Here is a 27,099-nt window from a genome sequence, read left to right as displayed (position 1 = left end):
CTGATCTGCACCTGATTCATGTGTGAGTCTGTTTGTAGCTCAGTCACATATTTATGTTCATCAGAGTTCAGAGGCCTGTCGCACCTCTCATACAGACACGCTGGAGTAGGACAGAAGAGACGCTCCGAGTGAAACTCGCTGTAACAACGTTTGCTACACTAAAATACAGAGAGGATCTGAGGCGACAGCTGCTGAACAAAGATTCATTCAGTTCAAACAGACGGTTAGTTTCAGGTGTGAGAGTCAGACGCAGTGTTAGCCCTGAGTCAACACGTGTGTGTCTGTAGGAGGATGTTAGCATGTAATTGTAATGTTAGGAAGTTACTTGGGGATTAACTTGTTAGCATTTTAATGCTAGGTTAGTAACATGCTAGGGACTGTGCATTATGATGCTAGGATGCTTTCAGTTAGCTTAATGACTTGTTGGTGTTTAAATGTTACATGATGTTAATTATAAAACCTGCAACAGAAAGTATATCAAGCTATCCTGAGATCAGAAGACATGGAGGTTAACATATCATGCTAACAATTAGCACAAGAGCATTTTAAGGTCTGAGAACATACACATGTTAGCATGCTATGCTAGCAGAAGTTTGACAGGAGAAATACTGATGATTCAGTTGGTCATTATTACGTAGTTCACAGATCCATGTATGTTTTTATATCAATGAGTTGCCTCTTCAGCTAGCAGTGTTAGCGTTAGCGTCCACTGTGAGGCTAACAGCAGGCAGCAGTGACGTCTGCTGTGTTTGATGTAAATGAAAGAGTGAGTATTCTTTGTGTAATGAGTGCACACTGTGATAATGAAGTCATGAGCTAATTATGGCAGAGAGAACAGGAAGTGGCGTCCCTGAGGGGGAAGTGATGTTTGTGTTTGTCTTTGATCCAGACCCAGGAGGGCCCGGGACCCTCGGCCCCCCCACAGCGTTCTGCTCACACTCAGCCCTGTGGTGTTCATACAGTCTGAAGGTTTACATGTGAATGTGGACTTTAAACGGGTCAATATTAACATGGAGTTCTGTTGGAGCCACAGCAGGTGGAGAACGTTACAACAGGGCTCCTGTTCTTCATCCTCCCTCACACAACATAAATATAAATAAACATGATGCTCAACATGTGACTTCATTCATGTTTAAATATAATTTAATATAAATCATGTGCACTAATCACACACTGTGAACATTACAGACACAAACTGAACCCAACATCTTCATCTGTTAAAGTCGCAGCTGTCTGACTGATGGCAACATGGCAACAAGCTAACATGCTAAATGTTAGTATCACCTAATGTTTTCTCAAGTGCTACATGTAAAATCAACACCAAAGGAATGGTTGAAATAATAATATTAGCATTTAGCATTATGACTCTTTAGTTTATTATCAAGCTAATGTAATAAAGTTTGAAGCACATCTGAAGTCAGCTCACTAAACCAGGCTGTAGCACGCTAATGTCTTAGCACGCTAATGTCAGAAAAACAAACTTCAAGCACAGTTTAGCCTTTGTCTAGCTGACCAAATAGTTCTTGTAGCGTTAGCATTTATATGCAGGATGATTCTTTGTACTTTTTTTTATTTAAATAATACGTTACCACAAAAAGTCATCAGGACAGGAAGCTCAGGTCAACAAAATAAAAGCTCCTGGTCAGTTTAACAAAATAAAAGCTCCAGCTCAGGTCAACAAAATAAGAGCGCAGCAGTTTCCTGGTCTGAGATCAGTCCTGTCGGAGCGATGGTCCTCAGCGTGTCATTGTCATCATCACTGGAGTTAATGTGATTAATTATGAAGATGAAGAGACGCCTGCAGTGACGATGACGTCCGAGTCCACAGAAACATTCACTTCATTAAACGAGATGAAGTCTGCTGACGTTCAGGCACATCAGAGAGCCGGGCTGACCTCGATAACCAGCAGACTGACGGACCTGCAGAACAAAACCGGATCATAAAAAAACAACATCACAAAATTTAATTTAAATTTAAAATTTTAATGTGTCAGCTCGGGTCGGGTCAGCTCGGGTCGGGTCGGGTCAGCTCGGGTCGGCTCGGGTCGGCTCGGGTCAGCTGGGGTTGGGTCGGGTCGGGTCGGCTCAGGTCGGCTCGGGTCGGCTCAGGTCAGCTCGGGTAGGGACGGCTCAGGTCAGCTCGGGTCAGCTCGGGTCGGGTCGGCTCAGGTCAGCTCGGGTTGGCTCAGGTCAGCTCGGGTCGGGACGGCTCAGGTCAGCTCAGGTCGGGACGGCTCAGGTCAGCTCGGGTCGGGTCGGCTCAGGTCGGCTCGGGTCAGCTCGGGTTGGCTCAGGTCAGCTCGGGTCAGGTGGGGTCGGCTTGAGTCGGGTCGGGTTGGCTCGGGTCAGGTGGGGTCGCCTCGAGTTGGGTCGGGTCGGCTCAGGTCGGCTCGGCTCAGGTCGGCTCAGGTCAGCTCGGGTTGGCTCAGGTCAGCTCGGGTCAGGTGGGGTCGCCTCGAGTTGGGTCGGGTCGGCTCAGTCTGTCATAAACAGACGCTCATCACGTCGCGTTCTGGCTGTTTTATGTTCCAGGTTGGAAGCGGTGCACTGCGGCTGTTATCCTCTGTGTCCGAAGGCTCTGGTGTATCCTGAGATATTTCCAGGTAATAGAACGTGACTCAGACTGATCCTGGTGGAATAATGTCATGTCTGTTCGTGTGTGGAGTTTCATCTTCTTCTTCTCTGCTCTCTGATGCAGCAGAGTACCTGTACTCCACACCTGAGCAGCTCTGTAAACGTCTGCAGGGACTCTGCAGGAGGCCCGACGTCGCCCGCAGACACATCGTAAAGGTAACAAACCAGTTAAAACACAACGGTCAGAATCTGAGGTCCAAATATTATTATTATTATTATTAGTAAAGTTTGCTTTGAGTGAGCCAGGTATACATCTAGTTAGAAGCTGGTCCAGCTAGCACCATGTCTGCTTAGCTCAGAGGTCCATTTAGCCCCTTCCTTTAGGAGCGATAGTTTGAAGTTAGCTTCTAGGTCCAATTAGCTCACAGTTAGCTTGTATTTCTGGTTAGCTTCCAGGTTGAGTAAACTTTTAGATACAGTTGGCCGATAGTTAGCTTATGGGTCAAGGTTGTTTAGAATGGATTTTTAGCTGCAGTTAGCTGAGCTAACTGAACTGTGAAGCTAACTCTAGGTTAACTGCACTGTGAAGCTAATTTGACTAAAGCTACTTAGGGCCCTATCGTCCACCCGGCACAAAGCGCGCAGCACAAGTGTCATTGCGATCTTCCACCCGGCGTAGTCGTCATTGTCACGCCCAGCGCCCATGTTGTGTAAATAGTAATCTTGCACCACCGTTAGCGCCCATGGCCGTGTTGGTTTTGAAATGAGGTGTGGTCAGGCAAACGGGTGGCGCGTTGCTATCTAGAGGACGCAGAAAGCAACTGCGCCTTAGACCAACAAAAACCTGGTCTAAAGTCTAAAGTCTGTGGCGCAGTCAGTGTTTGCTATTTAGAGGGCGCATTATGGACGTTCTGTACATCGAAGAGTTCACAACACGAGTCTCTGCTTGTCACTCACACGTGGACGCTTCTACTCATAAGGAAAGAGCAGTGTGTTTGACACAGTGGAAAAACGTTTCAGGGACAGACTGCAGGCTTTGGTTTCCCTCGTCTAAATAGGGCCCTTTGACTTTAAAGCTAACTCTGAGCTAACTGCTCCTTGAAGCGCTCTTTGAGCTAGCTGCATTGTGAAGCTAACTGATGATCACATCCTGTTGATGTTGTACTGCTCCTTTACCTGTTAGCGTACATGTGAAGTCAGTGTGATGTTCTGTTCAGGTCGACACCTCCTGCTTCTCCTGGGCGGCTCTGAAGGACCGTTTTGAGACTCTGCTGGCAGCACAGACTCCCTGAACGCACCGCGGCGGCTCTGACTTCAGTCCATTAGTGCCGGCTGGTTTGGAGCGCCGTCATGCCTGACTCGACGCCACGTCGCGCAGAAAGCGGTGCTGACTTCCAGCCCGTCTCAGGCACCTCGGAGCCCCAAATCAAAGGCAGGCGGGCGGACGGAGACGCTGAGTCTGGACCTGTAAACGTCCCCGTCCTCTCAGGCTCAGAGAACTTTCTTTAATGTGTGTGGTTTGGGCGGAGGAGGGGGGTTAACGTGTAAAAGCTTTCATGTTTCCACAGGCGGTGCCACCTCATATATCCGGCTGGATCCATTTTTATCCTTTGTGCCGCTGAGTTTCTGTTGTTCACCACAGCGCCTGAGCGGCAGCCAGCCTGCGGTCGCTGACTGCAGCTCCACCTGAGTTGCCAGGTTCAGAAACCAGACCGAAGTGGATCTGCAGACGCTCGTACCCACCGAGGCCACATGAGGCTGACAGATCTGTAACACAGCCCTCAGAGTTTCTCTTCATCCAAACCCGAGAGGAAAACATGTTTTTATGAGCCTGATTAAACTCTCCCTCTGACCCACTCAAGTGTGTTTTATTATGACTGTCGAATACATGCAGGGAGCTACGGAGGCCTGCTGCTGCCAAGGACACAAAGAATGCTTATTAGTCGATGAAAAGACCTTCCTGTTTGTCTCTTAGCTGGGGGGGGCACTCCTGAAAAAACACACACTGATAAATGAATACCTTAGGTTCGTGAACTGTGAATATTATCCAGTTCAGACATTATTTAATTATAAGTAAAACATTTCTGTTAGTGAGTAAAAAAATAGATCAGTAAAAAGCTAAAAATGTTACATTAGCTTAGCACCCTGCTAGCAGCTGTTGGGCCTTCCTTGTGTGTTACTAGCTGGATATTTCTGCCTCACTGACAAGCTGCAGAATTCACCTGACTCACTGTACAACAGATGCTAACAGAGCGCTAAGCTAACGTCATGTTATCACTGCTAAGCAACATGCAGTATATTCAAAGGAGAGCTTACAACGCTAATGCAGCATTAGCAGTGCTAGGCTAACAGCTAACAGGGCAGCATTATATAGATCCAGCAGAGGACAGGAGAGAGAGACGGGAACCAGCAGAGAGAGAGACAGGGACCAGCAGAGAGACGGGAACCAGCAGAGAGAGAGACGGGAACCAGCAGAGAGAGACAGGGACCAGCAGAGAGAGAAACGAGAACCAGCAGAGAGAGAGACGGGAACCAGCAGAGAGAGAGACAGGGACCAGCAGAGAGACGGGAACCAGCAGAGAGAGAGACAGGGACCAGCAGAGAGACGGGAACCAGCAGAGAGAGAGACAGGGACCAGCAGAGAGAGAAACGAGAACCAGCAGAGAGAGAGACGGGAACCAGCAGAGAGAGAGACAGGGACCAGCAGAGAGAGAGAGAGACGGGAACCAGCAGAGAGAGACAGGGACCAGCAGAGAGAGACAGGGACCAGCAGAGAGAGAGACGGGAACCAGCAGAGAGAGAGACAGGGACCAGCAGAGAGACGGGAACCAGCAGAGAGAGAGACGGGAACCAGCAGAGAGAGAGACAGGGACCAGCAGAGAGACGGGAACCAGCAGAGAGAGACAGGGACCAGCAGAGAGAAAGACAGGGACCAGCAGAGAGACGGGAACCAGCAGAGAGAGAGACGGGAACCAGCAGAGAGAGACAGGGACCAGCAGAGAGAGACAGGGACCAGCAGAGAGACGGGAACCAGCAGAGAGAGACAGGGACCAGCAGAGAGAGACAGGGACCAGCAGAGAGAGAGACAGGGACCAGCAGAGAGACGGGAACCAGCAGAGAGAGACAGGGACCAGCAGAGAGAGAGACGAGAACCAGCAGAGAGAGACAGGGACCAGCAGAGAGAGACAGGGACCAGCAGAGAGAGAGACAGGGACCAGCAGAGAGACGGGAACCAGCAGAGAGAGACAGGGACCAGCAGAGAGAGAGAGAGGGACCAGCAGAGAGAGAGAGAGGGACCGAGAGAGAGACGGGAACCAGCAGAGAGAGACAGGGACCAGCAGAGAGAGACAGGGACCAGCAGAGAGAGAGACAGGGACCAGCAGAGAGACGGGAACCAGCAGAGAGAGACAGGGACCAGCAGAGAGACGGGAACCAGCAGAGAGAGGGACGAGAACCAGCAGAGAGAGACAGGGACCAGCAGAGAGACGGGAACCAGCAGAGAGAGAGAGAGGGACCGAGAGAGAGACGGGAACCAGCAGAGAGAGACAGGGACCAGCAGAGAGAGACAGGGACCAGCAGAGAGAGAGACAGGGACCAGCAGAGAGAGACAGGGACCAGCAGAGAGACGGGAACCAGCAGAGAGAGAGAGAGACAGGAACCAGCAGAGAGACGGGAACCAGCAGAGAGAGAGACGGGATCCAGCAGAGAGAGACAGGGACCAGCAGAGAGAGAGAGAGACAGGAACCAGCAGAGAGACGGGAACCAGCAGAGAGAGTGACAGGGACCAGCAGAGAGAGACAGGGACCAGCAGAGAGAGAGACAGGGACCAGCAGAGAGAGAGACGGGAACCAGCAGAGAGAGAGACGGGAACCAGCAGAGAGAGACAGGGACCAGCAGAGAGAGAGACAGGGACCAGCAGAGAGAGAGACGGGAACCAGCAGAGAGACGGGAACCAGCAGAGAGAGAGACGAGAACCAGCAGAGAGAGAGACAGGGACCAGCAGAGAGAGAGACGGGAACCAGCAGAGAGAGAGACAGGGACCAGCAGAGAGAGAGACGGGAACCAGCAGAGAGACGGGAACCAGCAGAGAGAGAGACAGGGACCAGCAGAGAGAGAGACAGGGACCAGCAGAGAGAGAAACAGGAACCAGCAGAGAGACGGGAACCAGCAGAGAGAAACAGGAACCAGCAGAGAGACGGGAACCAGCAGAGAGAGAGACAGGGACCAGCAGAGAGAGACGGGAACCAGCAGAGAGACGGGAACCAGCAGAGAGAGAGACAGGGACCAGCAGAGAGAGAGACGGGTACCAGCAGAGAGACGGGAACCAGCAGAGAGAGAGACAGGGACCAGCAGAGAGAGAGACAGGGACCAGCAGAGAGAGAAACAGGGACCAGCAGAGAGAGAAACAGGAACCAGCAGAGAGACGGGAACCAGCAGAGAGAAACAGGAACCAGCAGAGAGACGGGAACCAGCAGAGAGAGACAGGGACCAGCAGAGAGAGACGGGAACCAGCAGAGAGAGACGGGAACCAGCAGAGAGAGAGAGAGACGGGAACCAGCAGAGAGAGAGAGAAACAGGAACCAGCAGAGAGACGGGAACCAGCAGAGAGAGACAGGGACCAGCAGAGAGAGAGACGGGAACCAGCAGAGAGAGACGGGAACCAGCAGAGAGAGAGAGAGACAGGAACCAGCAGAGAGACGGGAACCATCAGAGAGAGAGACAGGGACCAGCAGAGAGAGAGAGAGACGGGAACCAGCAGAGAGAGAGAGAGACAGGGACCAGCAGAGAGACTGGAACCAGCAGAGAGAGAGAGAGACAGGAACCAGCAGAGAGACGGGAACCATCAGAGAGAGAGACAGGGACCAGCAGAGAGAGAGAGAGACGGGAACCAGCAGAGAGAGAGACAGGGACCAGCAGAGAGAGAGACGGGAACCATCAGAGAGAGAGAGACGGGAACCAGCAGAGAGAGACAGGGACCAGCAGAGAGAGAGAGAGACAGGAACCAGCAGAGAGAGAGAGAGACGGGAACCAGCAGAGAGAGAGACGGGAACCATCAGAGAGAGAGAGAGACGGGAGCTTGTCTGAAGGTGTGGCTCTCTCACACCTAGAGGAGGTGTGATCGGGCCTCTTCAGAGCAGAACAACAGGTCCACCTTACTTTTATCATCACACACATCCTCACCTCTGTGTGAGTGTGTGCGTGTGTGTGTTTCAGCGTGCTGGAGGTGTCTGAGCTCCAATCAGAGCTCTGCAGAGACACGATGACACCAGCTTCTCTCCTGGAGCGTGAAATGAGCGTCTCTGTTCTTTGTTGATAATCCAACAGTGTGAAGAAGAAACGCCTCGAAGCAAACGGCTGTTTCTTTCTCTTTCTGTGACTCAGACACAACTTTCACTCCTTCACACCGTCAGGTTTAACCTCGTTACAGCCGACGTTCACAGTCAAACAGGACAACGCACCTCGCTCATGATTAAAAACACGTTTCTACAAAAACACAGTCAGAGAATAAAGATTCAGATTTAGTGAAACAGCTGGATTTGGCTCAAATGTTTGGTTTCTTTGAGTCAAGGTTTAAATGATCAGTTTAATTGTCTGCAGGTCGACTGACTGACGTTTAAAACAGGTAAAACTGTTTCACCTGCTGTGGCTCGTAGTGACATCACGCTGCTGCCAGGGTCACGACCTCATGACATCATAAACCTCAGGAACAACTTCACACTAATAAAGATTTAACTGCACAGTTCATAAAACACAGAGGCATTAAAGCTTTTCATTGGCCTGTTAATACACGCGTTTACTGTCTGTGCTGTGTGTGCGCGTGTGTGTGCGCGTGTGCGTGCGCGTGTGTGTGCGTGTGTGTGTGTTTCTAGAAAAACTTGACACTACAGATCCGCTCAGCTCAGACGTTCAGCTCAGAGTCAGACTGTGTGTTTGTGTTGACATGTTTAACGTGTTTTATCTTAAAGGGACCGCGTGCAGTTGAAAACAGAAATGTCACCATTTGATGCACCGTACCAGGTTATAGCTTTAAGATAATTCACATCTGTCGTCCGTTGGCAGGTCAACACAAAACAGGAAAGCAGACGGCAAAGTTACACGAGAAAGAACACACCAGAGTAGCAGATCATGAATGCATGCTTGTCAAATGAAATCAAGCCATAAAGACTATAAGATGGGGAGCAAGGTCAGTGAGTGCAGAGCTGAGCAGCTTTTCACAGACTTTTTAAGTTGGTTTAGAAGCTGCTGATGGAGCTGCAGCTCCTCACAGCATCAGGCAGGGTGCTCCACTGATTTGTGGCTTTTACACAAAGAGCTGATGCCCAAAAGCAGTGCGGCGAAATGGTATAGTACAATCACTTGTAGAGGATCTAATAGAATTTACTGAGCGAGTACACACAAAGTCGCGTAGAGGGGGAGGGGCCAAACCATTTAAAATTTTATAAACCAGACACAAATTTGAAAATAATCTAAAATTATTATTATCTCAAAGCTCAGTAAATTGTATTTCTCCAGCACCCTACGGTGATGAGAGTGCAATGGCTTTTTGTCCAGAGCTTTTAGAGTTTGTTTATATAAGGATGGCTGTTTCACCAGCCTGCCCCTAACATGTGATGCAATAAGACATAACGCATGCATAAATATCTTGGCTGCATCCAAAGAGAGACAGTTTCTAATACGTCTAAAATGTTGTTGTTGTACTTTATGGTTTCAACCTTTTGTTTTATATCGTTTGATATGTTTGAGATATCGACAAGGCATGACGAGATCCGTGCCGAGGCTGTAGAGTCCTCAGGTGGGAAAGACAGGAAGAGCTGGGTATCGTCTGCATAGCAATGGTATGAGAAACCATGGAGCGAATGATTGCAGCAAGTGAGGAGGTTGTAAGGAGGGTCAGAAACGTTTGAAGCGTATGTGTGGTGACGACATTTTCAGGGGATTTCAGTTTTTGCCAATGAGCTGAAGGGTTGGAGTGTGCTCAGTGGCTCACAGATTGCTGCATTCTGAGCGTGCTCAGTGCTGTCTCTGAGGATCTCTGCCTTGTATTCAGTGTTCACTGTGTGATGGATGCTGACACAGCTGCTGTAACTGTTTAGTGCATTTGTCTGTCAGCGTCATGACCTGTTGTTGTGTTTTCAATGGTAGCTTAGCCCTGCTAATGTAGAGTTAGCTTTGAACGGGCAGCTAACCTAATGAAACATTAACTTTGCAGTTGTTTCCTGGTTTAATGACATCAGGTATAAAGCACCATCAGACCCCCAACAGCGAGCCTGTTTGTCCCACCTGCCCCCTCCTGTGATAAATTACTGTCTGCACCTCCTGGAGGAGGAGCACTCAGTTAAACGTCAGTGTTTGAAGTGTAAATGTAACGCAGCCTGTTTGTTCAGCGAGCTGCAGGAATAAAGGGAAACCAAACGTCAGCTTCAAAGCAGCTCGACTGTCAGCCGTTATCCCTGAAACTGAGCACATGAAAAGATCCCCCCCCCCCCCGAGACATTACAGCATTAGAGGAGGTGTAATTAGCAGTGCGGGCTGCCATGTGTTAGCACTCCGCTGTGCTCAGGACGACAGCAGAGAGACAGACAGGAAACAGTCTGTCTGTCCTCGTGCGACTCGTCATGTGTTGTTAAGATACTGCCGTGTTTTACAGGGCACGCCTCCAATGCTGCATCACACTCTGCATCACACTCTACATCACACTCTGCATCACACTCTGCATCACACTCTGCATCACACTCTACATCACACTCTGCATCACACTCTGCATCACACTCTACATCACACTCTGCATCACACTCTGCATCACACTCTACATCACACTCTGCATCACACTCTGCATCACACTCTGCATCACACTCTACATCACACTCTGCATCACACTCTACATCACACTCTGCATCACACTCTGCATCACACTCTGCATCACACTCTGCATCACACTCTACATCGTACTCTGCATCACACTCTGCATCACACTCTACATCACACTCTGCATCACACTCTGCATCACACTCTACATCGTACTCTGCATCACACTCTACATCACACTCTGCATCACACTCTACATCACACTCTACATCACACTCTGCATCACACTCTGCATCACACTCTACATCACACTCTGCATCACACTCTGCATCACACTCTACATCGTACTCTGCATCACACTCTGCATCACACTCTACATCACACTCTGCATCACACTCTACATCACACTCTGCATCACACTCTGCATCACACTCTACATCACACTCTGCATCACACTCTGCATCACACTCTGCATCACACTCTACATCGTACTCTGCATCACACTCTGCATCACACTCTACATCACACTCTGCATCACACTCTACATCGCACTCTACATCGCACTCTACATCACACTCTGCATCACACTCTACATCACACTCTGCATCACACTCTGCATCACACTCTACATCGTACTCTGCATCACACTCTGCATCACACTCTACATCACACTCTACATCGTACTCTGCATCACACTCTGCATCACACTCTGCATCACACTCTGCATCACACTCTACATCACACTTTGCATCACACTCTACATCACACTCTGCATCACACTTTGCATCACACTCTACATCACACTCTGCATCACACTTTGCATCACACTCTACATCACACTCTACATCACACTCTGCATCACACTCTGCATCACACTTTGCATCACACTCTGCATCACACTCTCTGCACTCTCTGCACACACACACACACACTCAGAGGGAGATGTGGCTCTTTTCTGTGCTCTCAGTCTGACAGCTTCAGGTTCTTTGAACAGATCATTCAGACAAGATGAAGTCTACATTCACACCGTGTGATCTGATGGACACATGAAACATTAGCTTCTTGACACGCTACCGCTAGCTTGTAAGCATGTCAGATGTCTCACACCTTTTAGTGTAATCATTGTGTAGTTTGAATTTGCCTGCGTTGTTTCCAGAATACTTCACACCTTTAGTAGGTTTCATGCTCTGCATAAAACAAACATGTGTGTGAAACATGATCACATGTTTGTGACCTCCTCAGAGATACTGAGCCTGATGTGTTCTGACTTCATGTTACACTCTCTCCTCAGAGTGCTCTGCGTTCCAGTCCTGGCTCAGCTCTGTGTTATTTACTGAATCCAGCTTTAGGTTCTCTGAGATCCAGGTTCACCCCCCCGGCCACAGAGCGAGCAGCCTTCAGAGCTCTCTAAAGAGCTGCGGGCGGAGGTTGAACACAGAGGTCCTGGCAGGAGCAGAAACCAGAGCGAGTCTGGCAGAGCAGCATCCAGAGTCCTGGAGGACTGCGGCTCTGAAGGTGGAGCTGAACCCTGCATTTATCTCCGTTTAGAACAATGTGGGTGTTTCCCTGCGTCCTCGAGGAGGCGCTCAGGAAGGTGTGGTGTTCGGCTGAGGCTTGGCTGCAGACCAGAGGGGGGGCTTGGGGCCGCTGTGGATCCAGTTCTGGAACAGGATGGAAGGAGAGCGGAGCAGGGCGGCCACTGCAGAGCCCAGAGCCCTGATCACATGACCACTGCAGAGCTGCACAGATCTTATCTCTGCATTACATGTCCAACCAGAATCTGCAACATAGACTTTATATAAGAAGTGGGCGTGGCCACAGTGATGTCTCTGGCTTGTTTGTGGACTTCAAAGAGTTGACTTTGACATTTTGGTCGCCATCTTGTTTTTTGGGAGACAGAAGTGACCACATTTGAATGAGAGGGTGGAGCTGGAGAGGAGCGAGGGGTTAGCAAAAAATAAATTATCTGCTAAAGCTAATGCTCGCTTTTTTTTTTTTTCATATTTTATTGATTTTCACATTAAAAACAATCAATCTTCTCGTTCAGTAATTTTCACAGTAGTTAGTTCAAGGCTTCTGAAAAGGAACAAAAGTATAAAATTACAATTAATTACAAAGAAACAAACAAAATAATTCAACAGGCATAGCAAGGCACACCACTGTAGAGTCAGTCCGATGTCATCTGACATCTTGTGCTGTTAACAGAGAGTGACACATTTCACATGAGTTAGCAGCACCAGACAGGGTCAGCCTCAGTTCTTCCAGTTTAAGAAAATAAGCACCTTTAATCCAGCTTGCATAGGTGTCACTGGGGATTTCCATTTTAACAGTATCGACCTCCTGTCCAAGTCCTTTTTAGCCGGAGAAGATAGGGAGGGGCAACACAACAAACAGGGCAGTTAAAACATTAGGGCCAATATTCCCCCAGTAACCTTAGATCTATTCAGAGAGGGACAGTGTCGTCTCCGATCACATAAAGGAGACACTGCTTCAAATATGTTTGCGAGCCGAGCTTTGGTTTAGCGAGCTCGATGTAGAATCCTGCACTGAGTGAAACTATGTTTAGCACAGAGTGATGACCTCTGCACCCTCTTTAACGTCTCCTCCCAAACTTCACTTGAAATCGTCTGTCCGGTGTTGTGTTGAGGGCACTAGAAGAGCCTGAACAGAGGTTGTAAATATTTGAGTCTTTATGTTCTACTGACTGTGAACATGAAGCTGTCAGGAACACGTCCCTCTGACCTGTAGGACTACAGCAGATCACTGAAACACTCACCACATGAACGACATCAGTTAGTCTGATGTGTATTCATGTGTTTATGTTTGTTATCAACAGCACATGTGCTGTATACAATAATATATAAACAGCACATATACATAATAATAGTGAACATGCTGTCGGTCTGCAGACGTTTTACAGCCAAAACAATCAATGAAATTATCTTTACATGTGATTTATCAATTACAGCATCAACGGGGGATCCATTACAGCTGTCAGTTATCACACACTCAACATTTGTCTTTCATACTGATCAGTATTCATATTATTTTTATCATTCATATTGTTCATATTGTTTATATTGTTTATATTATTTATATTTATCGTGTGTTTTACTGGTTTCTCTAACAAATAAAACGTTTCAGCTTTTACATCATGTTTAAAACCAAAAACATGTTTGATTTAAAGCTGCACAGAAACGTTAACATGATGTGACAGCTTCATTTACCTGTGCTTCACTGTTTCATATTATAACTGTATCATACCTGTAAACAGTGTTCATGCAGCATGTTCCACAGAAACACATCAGTGCTCCTCTTTAAGAAAATAAAGTTTCTTCTTCTTTATAAATGTCCTCCTCACTGATCAGCCTGCACACGTCTCACTTCTTCTTCTGTTCATAAATGTTTCACCTCCTGTTTGTTGGGACTTTATCACATGACACCATGTCACACTCCTGTCTCTGTGTGTTTGCAGGTTTCAGGTGGGACTCGTCCCTGGAAGAGTGGGCTCCTGCCGGTTAATGTGCAGTGATGGCCGACATCTTGATCTGCCACTCCGTGTCAGTCTGAGAGAGAGAACATCCATTACTGCTGCACGCTGACGCACATCCAGCCTGACAGCATCATTATGAACCACTTCATCTAAGCACAGTGAGAGCACTGTTACTGACACGTGTGTGAACGTCACAGAGGAGAGGAAACTCAGTCACTCAGGAGGAAACCTGATCATCCACAGCCATGTTGGTCTCACACTGAGGTGTCACTTCCTGTTTGTGCAGAAAGCTACAGAACCAGAGCTGGACCCTCGACTCGGGTACCACCAAGTCTACACTCCAGTTCTCAGGGTTCAAACGGGTTAGGTTTCATTAAGGTTACTTTTCCAAACTGTCACAGGATTAGTTTCTGGACTTTAGCGTGTCCAGGACCAGGACTCCTCTGGACCAGGACTAGGCTGTCCTCAGGACCAGGACTCGTCGGGACCAGGACTATGCTATGACTCGTCAGGACCAGGGCTATGCTGTCCTCAGGAACAGGACTCGTCAGGACCAGGACTATGCTGTCCTCAGGACCAGGACTATGCTATGACTCGTCAGGACCAGGGCTATGCTGTCCTCAGGATTAGGACTCATCAGGATCAGGACTCCTCAGGATCAGGACTCCTCAGGACCAGGACAACTATGCTGTCCTCAGGATCAGGACTCGCTGCCCTCAGGATCAGGACTCGTCAGGACCTGGACTAGGCTGTCCTCAGGATCAAGACTCATCAGGACCAGGACTATGCTATCCTCAGGATCAGGACTCGTCTGGACCAGGACTATGCTGTCCTCAGGACCAGGACTATGCTGTCCTCAGGATCAGGACTCAACAGGACCAGGACGACTATGCTGTCCTCAGCATCAGGACTCGTCAGGACCAGGGCGACTATGCTGTCCTCAGAATCTGGACTCGTCAGGACCAGGACTATGCTATCCTCAGGATAAGGACTCCTCGGGATCAGGACTCGTCAGGACCAGTACCATACTATGACTCGTCAGGACCAGGGCTATACTGTCCTAAGGACCAGGACTCATCAGGACCAGGGCGACTATGCTGTCCTCAGCATCAGGACTTGTCAGGACCAGGACGACTATGCTGTCCTCAGGATCAAGACTCGTCAGGACCAGGACTATGCTATCCTCAGGATCAGGACTCGTCAGGACCAGTACCATGCTATGACTCGTCAGGACCAGGGCTATGCTGTCCTAAGGACCAGGACTCATCAGGACCAGGACTATGATGTCCTCAGGATCAGGACTCATTAGGACCAGGACTAGTCAGGACCAGGACTATGATATCTTTAGGATCAGGACTCATTGAGACCAGGACTCGTCAGGACCAGGACTATGCTGTCCTTAGGATAAGGACTCGTCAGGACCAAGACTATGCTGTCCTCAGGACCAGGACTCGTATGGACCAGGACTCTTCAGAACCAGGACTTGTCAAGACCAGGACTCCTCAGGAACAGGACTCATCAGGATCATGATGGTGTTGTCCCCAGCAGCTGCCTGCAGGACTGATGTGACCTGACGACTCATTGATTTCTCTTTACAGGCTGTAGCTGCCGATGCTAATTAATTAGCGTGTGATTTTCCTGAGCAGGGCCTGACAGGAAATGGGAGCTGGACCATGATGGTGTCTCCTCACCCCCCCCACCCCCCGGCTGGGAGGCTCCCACTAATTGGGTCAGGATCATTGAGTCCTTTAGGACCAGGGGACAGATAACTGTGGAGGAGGGGGAGGAGAGGGAGGAAGAAGAGGAGGGGGAGGAGGAGAGGGATGAGGGTGAAGCGACAGCACCCACAGCTGATCTCAGATCTGATCTCTGTTTTACTGAGAGTCTTCAAATGTCATCAGGAGGAGTTTAAATGTGGAATCAATCAGCTGATCTCAGGTCACCTCACTCCATCACTACATCCTAATAATAAACTACATGTTAATGATAAAACTACATCCTAATAATAAACTACATGTTAATGACAAACTACATGTTAATGACAAACTACATGTTAATGATAAACTACATGTTAATGACAAACTACATGTTAATGATAAACTACATGGTAATCATAAACTACATGTTAATCATTAACTACAAGTTAATCACAAACTACATGTAAATCATAAACTACAAGTTAATCACAAACTACATGTTAATGATAAACTACATGTTAATCACAAACGACATGTTAATGATAAAACTACATGTTAATAATAAACTACATGTTAAGGATAAACTACATGTTAATAATAAACTACATGTTAATAACAAAATGTGAATAATAAACTACATGTTGGAAATAAACTACCTGTTAATGACAAACTACATGTTAGTGAAAAACTTCATGTTAATAACAAACTACATGTTCATCATAAACTACAAGTTAATCACAAACTACATGTTAATGATAAACTACATGTTAATCACAAACGACATGTTAATGATAAAACTACATGTTAATAATAAACTACATGTTAAGGATAAACTACATGTTAATAACAAAATGTGAATAATAAACTACATGTTGGAAATAAACTACCTGTTAATGACAAACTACATGTTAATGACAAACTACATGTTAGTGAAAAACTTCATGTTAATAACAAACTACATGTTAATGACAAACTACATGTTAGTAATAAACTACATGTTAAAATAAACTACATGTTAATGACAAACTATATGTTAGTAATAAACTACATGTGAATAATAAACTACTTGTTAATAATAAACTACATGTTAATGACAAACTACAGGTTAGTAATAAACTATATGTTAATAATAAACTACATGTTAATGATAAACTACATGTTAATAACTACATGTGACTAATAATCTAGATGTTAATGACAAACTACATGTTAATAATAAACTACAAGTTAATAATTAACTACCTGTTAGTCATAAATGACATGTTAATGACAAACTACATGTTTATAATAAACTACATGTTAATAATAAACGACACGTTAATGATAAACTACATGTTAATAATAATCTACGTGTGAGTAATAAACTACATGTAAATGACAAACTACATGTTAATGACAAACTACATGTTAATAATAAACTACATGTTAATGACAAACTACATGTTAGTAATAAACTACATGTTAATGACAAACTACATGTTAATGATAAACTACATGTTAATAACTATGTGTGACTAATAAACTAGATGTTAATGACAAACTACAGGTTAGTAATAAACTACATGTTAATGACAAACTACATGTTAATAATAAACTACATGTTAGTAATAAATGACATGTTAATGACAAAGTACATGTTAATAATAAACTACATGTTGAGAACTATACGTTAATAATAAACTACATGTTAATGACAAACTACATGTTAGTAATAAACTACATGTTAATGATAAACTACATGTTAGTAATAAACTACATGTTAATGGTAAACTACATGTTAATGATAAACTACATGTTAATAATAAATTAAACAGAATAAAGTGAATCTCAAACAGAAGAATACAATATTTTACAGTTTTTAATCAGGATCATTCACAGCATCCTGTCTGTCTGTGTAGTTGAGGTGTGCTATAAAGACATTAGCTTGGCAGCGAATAGCTAACCCGAGATATATACTCAGGATGGAGTTAGCACAGTGACAAAAAGAAAGCGTAGAGCAGTCTGACACAGAAGAAACAATCCAGATATCAACTCTTTAAACTTCGAGCTTCAGACAGAGCTAGACTAGCTGATGGCCTTGTTTCCAGTCTTTATGCTAAGCTAAGCTCACAGCTTTCAGCATGGGAGTGGTATCAATTTTAATATGTAATTCTTCAAGACAAAGATGAGACGAAGATTAAACTTTAAGCTCCTCTTAAGATGTTTTTTTTTATATACAATTCAAAGCCCCCTCGCCCACCCAGAGGTCAGAGGTCGCCCTCTCTGCTCTCTGCTGTCGAAGGTTCAGACGTGGAGCTGACATGATCTGTGGATGTTTGTGGTGCATGGAGGAGAAATAGCAGCTCTCAGTGAAGGTACACTCACCACAGCTCCCACAGCCAGCACACAACACAGCCACATGCTGGAGCCAGACCCCCCCACACAGAGAGCCGGCCCCCACAGAGCCACAACAAAAACCTGCAGGCCTCAGAGTCCATCACGAACCCGGGCCTCAGCCAGGACTGAAATAAAACCAGAGCAGAACCATAAAACTATGATCCAGAGCGTCGCAGAGTCAGCAGCGCCCGCTCGGCCTGCAGAGCAGCCTGCAGGCACCAACTGAGGGCACAAAAACACAACTCTATCACTGATCACATGACACTAGCAGCCAATCACCTGAACACCTCTCAAACACCGATATTTAAGTGTCAGTATAAAAGATGTAACATCTCTATCACAGTGATTCTGGGATGTTCAGCTGTCCACAGACGAGACCTGATCTGATCCCATATCAGTGATACGAGCTGTGATCCTCTGAGTGCTCTCTCTCGCTCTCTGTCTGTCTCTCTCTGTATCTCTCGCTTTGTCTCTCTCTGTCTCTGTCTCTCTCTCTCTCTCTCTCTCTCTCTCTCTGTATCTCTCGCTTTGTCTCTCTCTCTCTCTCTCTCTCTCTCTGTATCTCTCTCTCTGTATCTCTCGCTTTGTCTCTCTCTCTCTCTGTATCTCTCTCTCTGTATCTCTCGCTTTGTCTCTCTCTCTCTCTGTATCTCTCTCTCTGTATCTCTCGCTTTGTCTCTCTCTCTCTCTCTCTGTATGTCTCTCTCTCTCTCTCTCTCTCTCTGTATCTCTCTCTCTGTATCTCTCGCTTTGTCTCTCTCTCTCTCTCTCTCTCTCTGTATCTCTCTCTGTATCTCTCGCTTTGTTTCTCTCTCTCTCTCTCTGTATGTCTCTCTCTCTCTCTCTCTCTCTGTATCTCTCTCTGTATCTCTCGCTTTGTTTCTCTCTCTCTCTCTCTGTATGTCTCTCTCTCTCTCTCTCTCTCTGTATCTCTCTCTGTATCTCTCGCTTTGTTTCTCTCTCTCTCTCTCTGTATCTCTCTCTCTGTATCTCTCGCTTTGTCTCTCTCTCTCTCTCTCTCTCTCTGTATCTCTCTCTGTATCTCTCGCTTTGTTTCTCTCTCTCTCTCTCTGTATGTCTCTCTCTCTCTCTCTCTCTCTGTATCTCTCTCTGTATCTCTCGCTTTGTTTCTCTCTCTCTCTCTCTGTATGTCTCTCTCTCTCTCTCTCTCTCTGTATCTCTCGCTTTGTCTCTCTCTCTCTCTCTCTCTCTCTCTCTCTCTCTCTGTATCTCTCTCTCTGTATCTCTCGCTTTGTCTCTCTCTCTCTCTCTCTGTATGTCTCTCTCTCTCTCTCTCTCTCTCTGTATCTCTCGCTCTGTATCTCTCGCTTTGTCTCTCTCTCTCTCTCTCTCTCTCTGTATCTCTCTCTGTATCTCTCGCTTTGTTTCTCTCTCTCTCTCTCTGTATCTCTCGCTTTGTCTCTCTCTCTCTCTCTCTCTCTCTCTCTGTATCTCTCGCTTTGTCTCTCTCTCTCTCTCTCTCTCTCTCTCTGTATCTCTCGCTTTGTCTCTCTCTCTCTCTGTATCTCTCTCTCTGTATCTCTCGCTTTGTCTCTCTCTCTGTATCTCTCGCTTTGTTTCTCTCTCTCTCTCTCTGTATGTCTCTCTCTCTCTCTCTCTCTCTCTCTGTATCTCTCTCTCTGTATCTCTCGCTTTGTTTCTCTCTCTCTCTCTGTATGTCTCTCTCTCGCTCTCTTGATGCATGCAGAAGTCACACATGAACCTCATTTGCTGTGGTCTGCTGTCAGAGGCAGTGAACGCAGCACAGAGAGAGAGGAGGTATATAGAGAGACCACATCAGGAACACGAGACGTTAGCCGCTGGTTAGCTGCTCGACGGCACGGCGGCAGCAGGAAGCCATATTGTGGGCAGAGTCAGACACACAGACTCTGATGGTTCATCCTCCACACATCCATCAGAGCTGACAGGAAGTGTTTAACACTCTATAACAGTTTATCCCTCAGTACAGACATGGTTCCATACATGTTTAGCATAGCTTAGCATAGACTGAAGTGAACTCTTAGAAGCTAACTCCGAGCGAACTCAATTTAGAGTGTAACTCTAAGCTAGTCTTACTTAGATGCTAACTCTAAGCTAACTAGACATGGAAGCTAAAACTAAGGTTACTGGACCAACAAGCTAACGTTAAGCTAACTAGATGTAGAAGTCTTGAGTAACATAAAAGCGAACACTTACTCAGATGGACCCAGAGTCTAACTAAGCTAACTGGACACAGAAGCTAAAACTAAGTTTACCAGACCTTAAAGGTTAACTCTAATTAACCAGATACAAGCTAAAGTTAAGCTAACTAGGCCTAAAAGCTAACAGTAGGCTAACTAGACTTAAAAGCTAAGACTAAGCTAACTGGATGTAGAAGCTAACTCTGAGATAATGAAACACAGGATGAAGCTAACAGCACCTGGAAGCTAATTCTAACCTACGTGGACATAGAAGCTAACGTTCAGCTTACTGGACCTAGAAGCTAACTCTAAGCTAACCCTGAGATAATATAACACAGGATAAAACTGAGCTAAGTGGACATATGAGCTAACACTAACCTTCTTGACCAAGAAGCTCTGAGCTAACTCTGAGATAATGTTAAAGAAGATAAAGGTTAGATAACTGAACTAGAACTGGATGTTAACCCTTTGATAAGCAGACTAACAACAAGCTAACTAGACCTAGAGGTGAAACACGCGATGCTAACTGAACCTGTGAGCTAGCTCTGACTCTACGATACGTGTAGCCTATCTCACAGATGTTTGGAACTCTTTTTCTTGTGACTCCTGTGTATAGCTTAGCATTAGCCTTTAGCTTAAGTAGGCTTTTTAAGTTAAAATGTAAATAACCCCACCGTGTCTGCAGCAGTGTTTCTGTCAGACGTGTTTAAATAAATGTTTGATGAAATGAAAAGTTAATTTTCAGTCTGACTTCCTCCAGATGAACTCGTCTGTCACCTGTTTAACGTCCATTTAACAGATTAAAGTTTCTCTGGAGGAAACAGGAAATTAATCCTCTCTGCTCGTTTTACAGGATCGTCCACACGAGTCGACACGCTGACGTCACCTCCACTTTCTCCAACGCTTGTGCTGAGCTCACAGGCCGTTAATATCTGAACGGCTCGGCTGCTTCCTTTTACTGTGATTACTTGTGTTTCCTGCAGACGCGCTTCCTGCTGACTGAAGACACAGAGAGGAGAGAGGAACAGAAACGAGCAGGAGGATCAGCTGTGCCCTGCAGAGAGCAGAGGCATGAGCTGATCGGACACCTGAACATGATTTATCGTGTGTTTACTGACTCACACGTTTCATTCAAAGAAACAGAACTTTATTTGAACCCTATAGAGACGAGTTGTGGATCTCATGTTGTCTGTAAAACATGAAAGTGTTAAACATTACGGATCCACATGTGAACAGACACTTTCTGTTTTTCCAGTTTAACTCTGTTGTCCTCTGTCGGCTCTGTATTTATATCGTCACTGATTAAAACCACAGATTTGTCCTCCTCACAGATGTCAGCTTTACACTTGAATAAACTGACTGAATAAAAAGTGAAAAGGAAGACAAGACAGAGCGCTGCTCCTGCCTCAGCTCGCCTCCTCGTGTTCATGGAGCCTCCTGCTTCCTGTCTGATTGTTCCTTCACATGTGTTCTGGTCGCAGCAGCACAGATAATCTGAGATAAAGTGATGATCAGTTCACACTGAAAGTTTTTCACGACAGCAGCGACGATCAGGATCTCATCAGACCCACACACTTCTTCAATCTTAAAGCAGCAGATTAAAGAGGAATTACAACCTAATCTGAAATAATCCAAACAGCACGGACACTCGAGTGCAGAGTTCCTCTGAGGGCCGTCCACTCTGTCAATCAACACCCGGATTACTCCTGAAATTAGCACGAGAACTTGCTGTTAATTTGTCCTGCAGAGACGGCGACTGCAGAAGAGCTGTGATTAAACACATAAAGGGTTTATATTCACACACGCTGCCTCCATGAACCTCTGACAGCAGATTAAATACACTCTGTATTTGAACATGCAGGGGCTCATCTTATCACAGGGTACGGTGGCCATGAGGGGACAAACGGACACGCTGATAGAAACAGCAGAAGCTGCTTCTGTTTAACATAAAGTCTCCATGACGACGTGTCGGAGGGACATTTTGATTTTAATTAAAATAAAATACAAATCAGAATCTCTGAGTTTATTTTAACTTATGAGTTTATAAGTTAAATATGTGAGATAGTCTTTTTGTCCATCTCTGACTCCGTAGATTAAACTGATGACATAAAAACAGATGATGGTCTTTAATGAGTGTTTGCTGTAAATGAAGACTTCTGCTCTCTGACTCAGGATCAGTCAAACAGTCAGAGCTTTGAGCTGCTTCATGTCGTCTCTAAAATAAAACTGTAAAGGAAATCAAATATTTGAACTATGTTTGATGTTTTGGCTGAAAAACGTTCCTTCCTCCTGACACAATCTTTAGCTAACATTTAGCTAGCTTAATGCTACACCGTATGAGAGTAATGGTGAAAAATAATTTAAACTACACGTGTGTTAAACCGTCTAGAGACAGCAGAGAGACGATGAGACAGGAATACAGAGAGTAACATCACATCAAACTTGGTGTGAGAGCTGCAGGTCAAAGGTCGCACTCAGCCAGAGTATAGATACAGAAGTGTAAATGTAGAAAAGTAACCTTTATTGCTAATATTAGCCCACATGTTAGGGTTAGGGTTACCCTAACCCTAACATCTATTAGCATACTAATGACCTACAGAGGCTTATATTTCTAGCTAATAATGCTAACATCTATTAGCATACTAATGACCTACAGAGGTTTATATTTCTAGCTAATAATGCTAACATCTATTAGCATACTAATGACCTACAGAGGCTTATATTTCTAGCTAATAATGCTAACATCTATTAGCATACTAATGACCTACAGAGGCTTATATTTCTAGCTAATAACGCTAACATCTATTAGCATACTAATGACCTACAGAGGCTTATATTTCTAGCTAATAACGCTAACATCTATTAGCATACTCATGACCTACAGAGGCTTATATTTCTAGCTAATAATGCTAACATCTATTAGCATACTCATGACCTACAGGGGCTTATATTTCTAGCTAATAATGCTAACATCTATTAGCATACTAATGACCTGCAGAGGCTAATATTACTAGCTAATAATGCTAACATCTATTAGCATACTAATGACCTACAGAGGCTTATATTTCTAGCTAATAATGCTAACATATATAAGCATACTAATGACCTACAGAGGCTTATATTTCTAGCTAATAACGCTAACATCTATTAGCATACTAATGACCTACAGAGGCTTATATTTCTAGCTAATAATGCTAACATCTATTAGCATACTAATGACCTACAGAGGCTTATATTTCTAGCTAATAACGCTAACATCTATAAGCATACTAATGACCTACAGAGGCTTATATTACTAGCTAATAACGCTAACATCTATTAGCATACTAATGACCTACAGAGGCTTATATTACTAGCTAATAACGCTAACATCTATAAGCATACTAATGACCTACAGAGGCTTATATTTCTAGCTAATAACGCTAACATCTATTAGCATACTAATGACCTACAGAGGCTTATATTACTAGCTAATAACGCTAACATCTATTAGCATACTAATGACCTACAGAGGCTTATATTTCTAGCTAATAACGCTAACATCTATTAGCATACTAATGACCTACAGAGGCTTATATTTCTAGCTAATAATGCTAACATCTATTAGCATACTAATGACCTACAGAGGCTTATATTTCTAGCTAATAACGCTAACATCTATAAGCATACTAATGACCTACAGAGGCTTATATTACTAGCTAATAACGCTAACATCTATTAGCATACTAATGACCTACAGAGGCTTATATTACTAGCTAATAACGCTAACATCTATTAGCATACTAATGACCTACAGAGGCTTATATTTCTAGCTAATAACGCTAACATCTATTAGCATACTAATGACCTACAGAGGCTTATATTTCTAGCTAATAATGCTAACATCTATTAGCATACTAATGACCTACAGAGGCTTATATTTCTAGCTAATAACGCTAACATCTATAAGCATACTAATGACCTACAGAGGCTTATATTACTAGCTAATAACGCTAACATCTATTAGCATACTAATGACCTACAGAGGCTTATATTACTAGCTAATAACGCTAACATCTATTAGCATACTAATGACCTACAGAGGCTAATATTACTAGCTACTAACGCTAACATCTATTAGCATACTAATGACCTACAGAGGCTAATATTACTAGCTAATAACGCTAACATCTATAAGCATACTAATGACCTACAGAGGCTTATATATTTTTTTATACATATCTATATTTTAATTGGGCTGAAAACCAGCACACTTTAGTGTTTTACAAATATTCGCTCGGACTCTGACACGCAGCTTCAAACTGGGACAATCCTGTTTAAACCTGCAGGTGATGGCGATGGGAGGTGCAGTCGCACCACCTGCCAGCCCGACTTCCAACGTGCCCGATCACTCACCTAAACAGACAAACACAAGAAAGTAAAAGTTGAATTGAGTTTATTTTTATTCATCTCGATCATTCAATCGTGCTCCGTCCAGTTGTCAGTTACATACATAAAGAAGAAGAAAACACCTGTAGAGCTAACTGTGTTAGCATTGGCTCTGCCACTAGCTGTTTATCACCTAACGCGTCATGTTAGCTGTTAGCATGAGCTTTGTCTATCATTATCAATAATATTTGTACAGTCTCTGTCCTGCTGAATGTTGTGAATGTGTGATTAATGTTCTGTTCAACACTCGATCAGTCTGCTGTGTTCGTCACGTCGCTCCCTCCTGTCTACAGCCTCCCCTGTGCTGTATGAACTCTGTCACTTTGGGCTGAAGCTAAATGAACATTCTAACACTGTAACATGTCAGTTCTGTCTGACGACTGGCTGCACATTCAGACCCTCATGTCTCAGAGGTAATGTGAGTGTTTCTGCCCCCTCTCATTAAACAGGTTTTTATCATGAAGAAGACACAGAGGAGTGAAGACGCTGAGTTTCCAGCAGCTGCGTCGTCTCTGTCTCTGTGTGGGATCAGTTATCTCTGAAACACCACGTTCACGCTGAAACAACAGAAATCAGATCAGATGCAGAGGTGGCTGATGGGAAACTGAGGAGGGTGACAGTGTTTACTCAGCTGCTGTCCTTCATCCTGTCTCCTCAGTACCACCATCCTCACTGTGTGTGTGTGTGTGTGTGTGTGTGTGCGTGTGTGTGTGTGTGTGTGTGTGTTCGGAGGTCTCTGACACCTGAGCGACTCCTGCCGCTCCTCGCTCAGGGATCGAACACAAACAGAAACAGGAGCTGTGAGGTCAGAGAGAGCCGGGGCTGATGGGAAATCTGTCCGAGTGGAAACAAAGAGACGGACTCCTCTCCTCTTTCAGTTTGTATTAGAACCTGTTTATGCTTCCAGACGCCACATTCTGCTCACAGCTGGATCCTTACTGCAACACATCCTCCGTCAGTCAGGGTGACGGAGAGTATCAACAAGCCCAACACACAACTCTGTCCATCACCTGATACCTGAGGACCAAACACAACAGTCACGTCCTTCCCTCACAAACACAATCAGATATAATTAAATATAAATATAAATGACAGAGTCTCAGCAGCTGCACGTTCATCATGTCACTATTCTAAAACCAAACGCATAATTTCTACACTACTCGTTTAACACAGTTACCTTCTTTAATGCTAACAAGTCTTTTTTATGTTAGCATTACTGTTTCCATTAGCTTCTTGGTTGTTAGCTGAGCGATTGAACGCTCTGAATGAAGACCAGCTGCTCTGTGTCGTCTGCAAACATCACAATGTTTATTTATGAAGAGCAAAGTTTGTTTTTTTAAGATTATTTTTGAGGCTTTTTGCCTTTATTGACAGGACAGCTGAAGAGAGACAGGAAGTGTCGGGAGGAGAGAGCGGGGGCGACGTGCACCAAATGATCGGCAGAGCGGGAGTCGAACCTGCGATCAGTGCGACGAGGACTGCAGCCTCTGTACACCTGAGCGCCTGCTCTACTGACTGAGCGAAACCAGCGGCCTATTAAGAGCAAAGATTAATCGTGACGTCACATGACCCTCATGGACCAATCAGGTCCCACTACAGAGTGAGTTTTCTCATTATCATCATGACATCACGTCTTTAGATTACAATTACTTATTACTTGAAGTTCTGACTCGTCGACTTTCCAATGAGAAATAAATACAGAACATTTGAAGGATCGTCCTGTGGGTCAATAACTGAACGTCTTTATAAACATCCAGACGGACTAGTTGTTGGTCCTCTTCAGAGTGAAACGTCGGACCCTGCTGGCCTCGGCTCCGTCAAAGAAGACTGATGCAGCGTTGGTAACAGGGTCGCAGCTCCAGTCGTACCAACAAACAGCTCCCAGCGCTGGACTGGATGAACTCTCGGGGGCGTCGTCTCCCTCGAGGACGATCAAACTTTCTCTGACATCGTTGAAATAATCAAGAGAAGCAGAAGTTTGAATCAGTGCTCATGAATGTTTAATGTACGTCTGAATATGTGAGCGAGTGTCTGCTCTGACTGAGTTTAAAGCAAATAACAGAAACAAGGACTCCCCCCCCCCCCGCCTGCGTGGTGTCAGAGGCTGCTGGTTCATCAGCTCAACGCTGCGACAAAGACTTCAGCGTTGCATCCCTCCTTCATCATTAATTGATTCTGCGTCGACTCGCTCGCTCCGACAAACAATCTGAAAAACACAACAAGCAGCGAGACCACGAACGACAACCAGCTCATGATGACACGGACCCCCGGGCTGCGAAATAATGAGTCCAGTGCAGCGCGAGGAGCCGCCAACCTGCCACACGTCTGAAACACGCCTTTGTCTCTGAGAGTCACTGCTGAGTCTCCTCCAGCACAACCTGCAGGCCTGTCAGGGTCAAAGGTCACATGTTTGGGAGTCCAGGTTCAGTGTGCTGTCTCTGCAGGAGAGCAACATGTTGGATAGCTGTTTGTGTTTGTGTCCTCTAACAGCACAAACAGGAAGCAACAGGAACAGAGCTGAGCTGGAGATCTGAGGAACACCTGC

The 27,099-nt window shown here is 45.4% G+C and overlaps 1 protein-coding gene across 1 annotated transcript in view; it reads left to right on the top strand.

Moving 5' to 3' along the window:
* The window catches only part of gtdc1 (glycosyltransferase-like domain containing 1), a 35,328-nt gene extending 30,907 nt beyond the window's left edge, over nucleotides 1–4,421 (top strand). The window contains exons 7-9 of the mRNA XM_069662584.1: nucleotides 2,533–2,603; nucleotides 2,699–2,790; nucleotides 3,792–4,421. Coding sequence (XP_069518685.1) covers nucleotides 2,533–2,603; nucleotides 2,699–2,790; nucleotides 3,792–3,866 — 238 coding nt within the window. The 3' untranslated portion in view covers nucleotides 3,867–4,421. The remainder of the gene's footprint in view (nucleotides 1–2,532; nucleotides 2,604–2,698; nucleotides 2,791–3,791) is intronic.
* The last annotated feature ends 22,678 nt before the right edge of the window (nucleotides 4,422–27,099 follow it).

This window comes from Semicossyphus pulcher, unplaced genomic scaffold, assembly GCF_022749685.1.
Source record: "Semicossyphus pulcher isolate SPU_LCO1_2020_fin unplaced genomic scaffold, fSemPul1.0.p SCAF_15, whole genome shotgun sequence".
Classification (NCBI taxonomy): Eukaryota; Metazoa; Chordata; class Actinopteri; order Labriformes; family Labridae; genus Semicossyphus; species Semicossyphus pulcher.
This window is presented reverse-complemented; position numbering and strand designations above follow the sequence as displayed.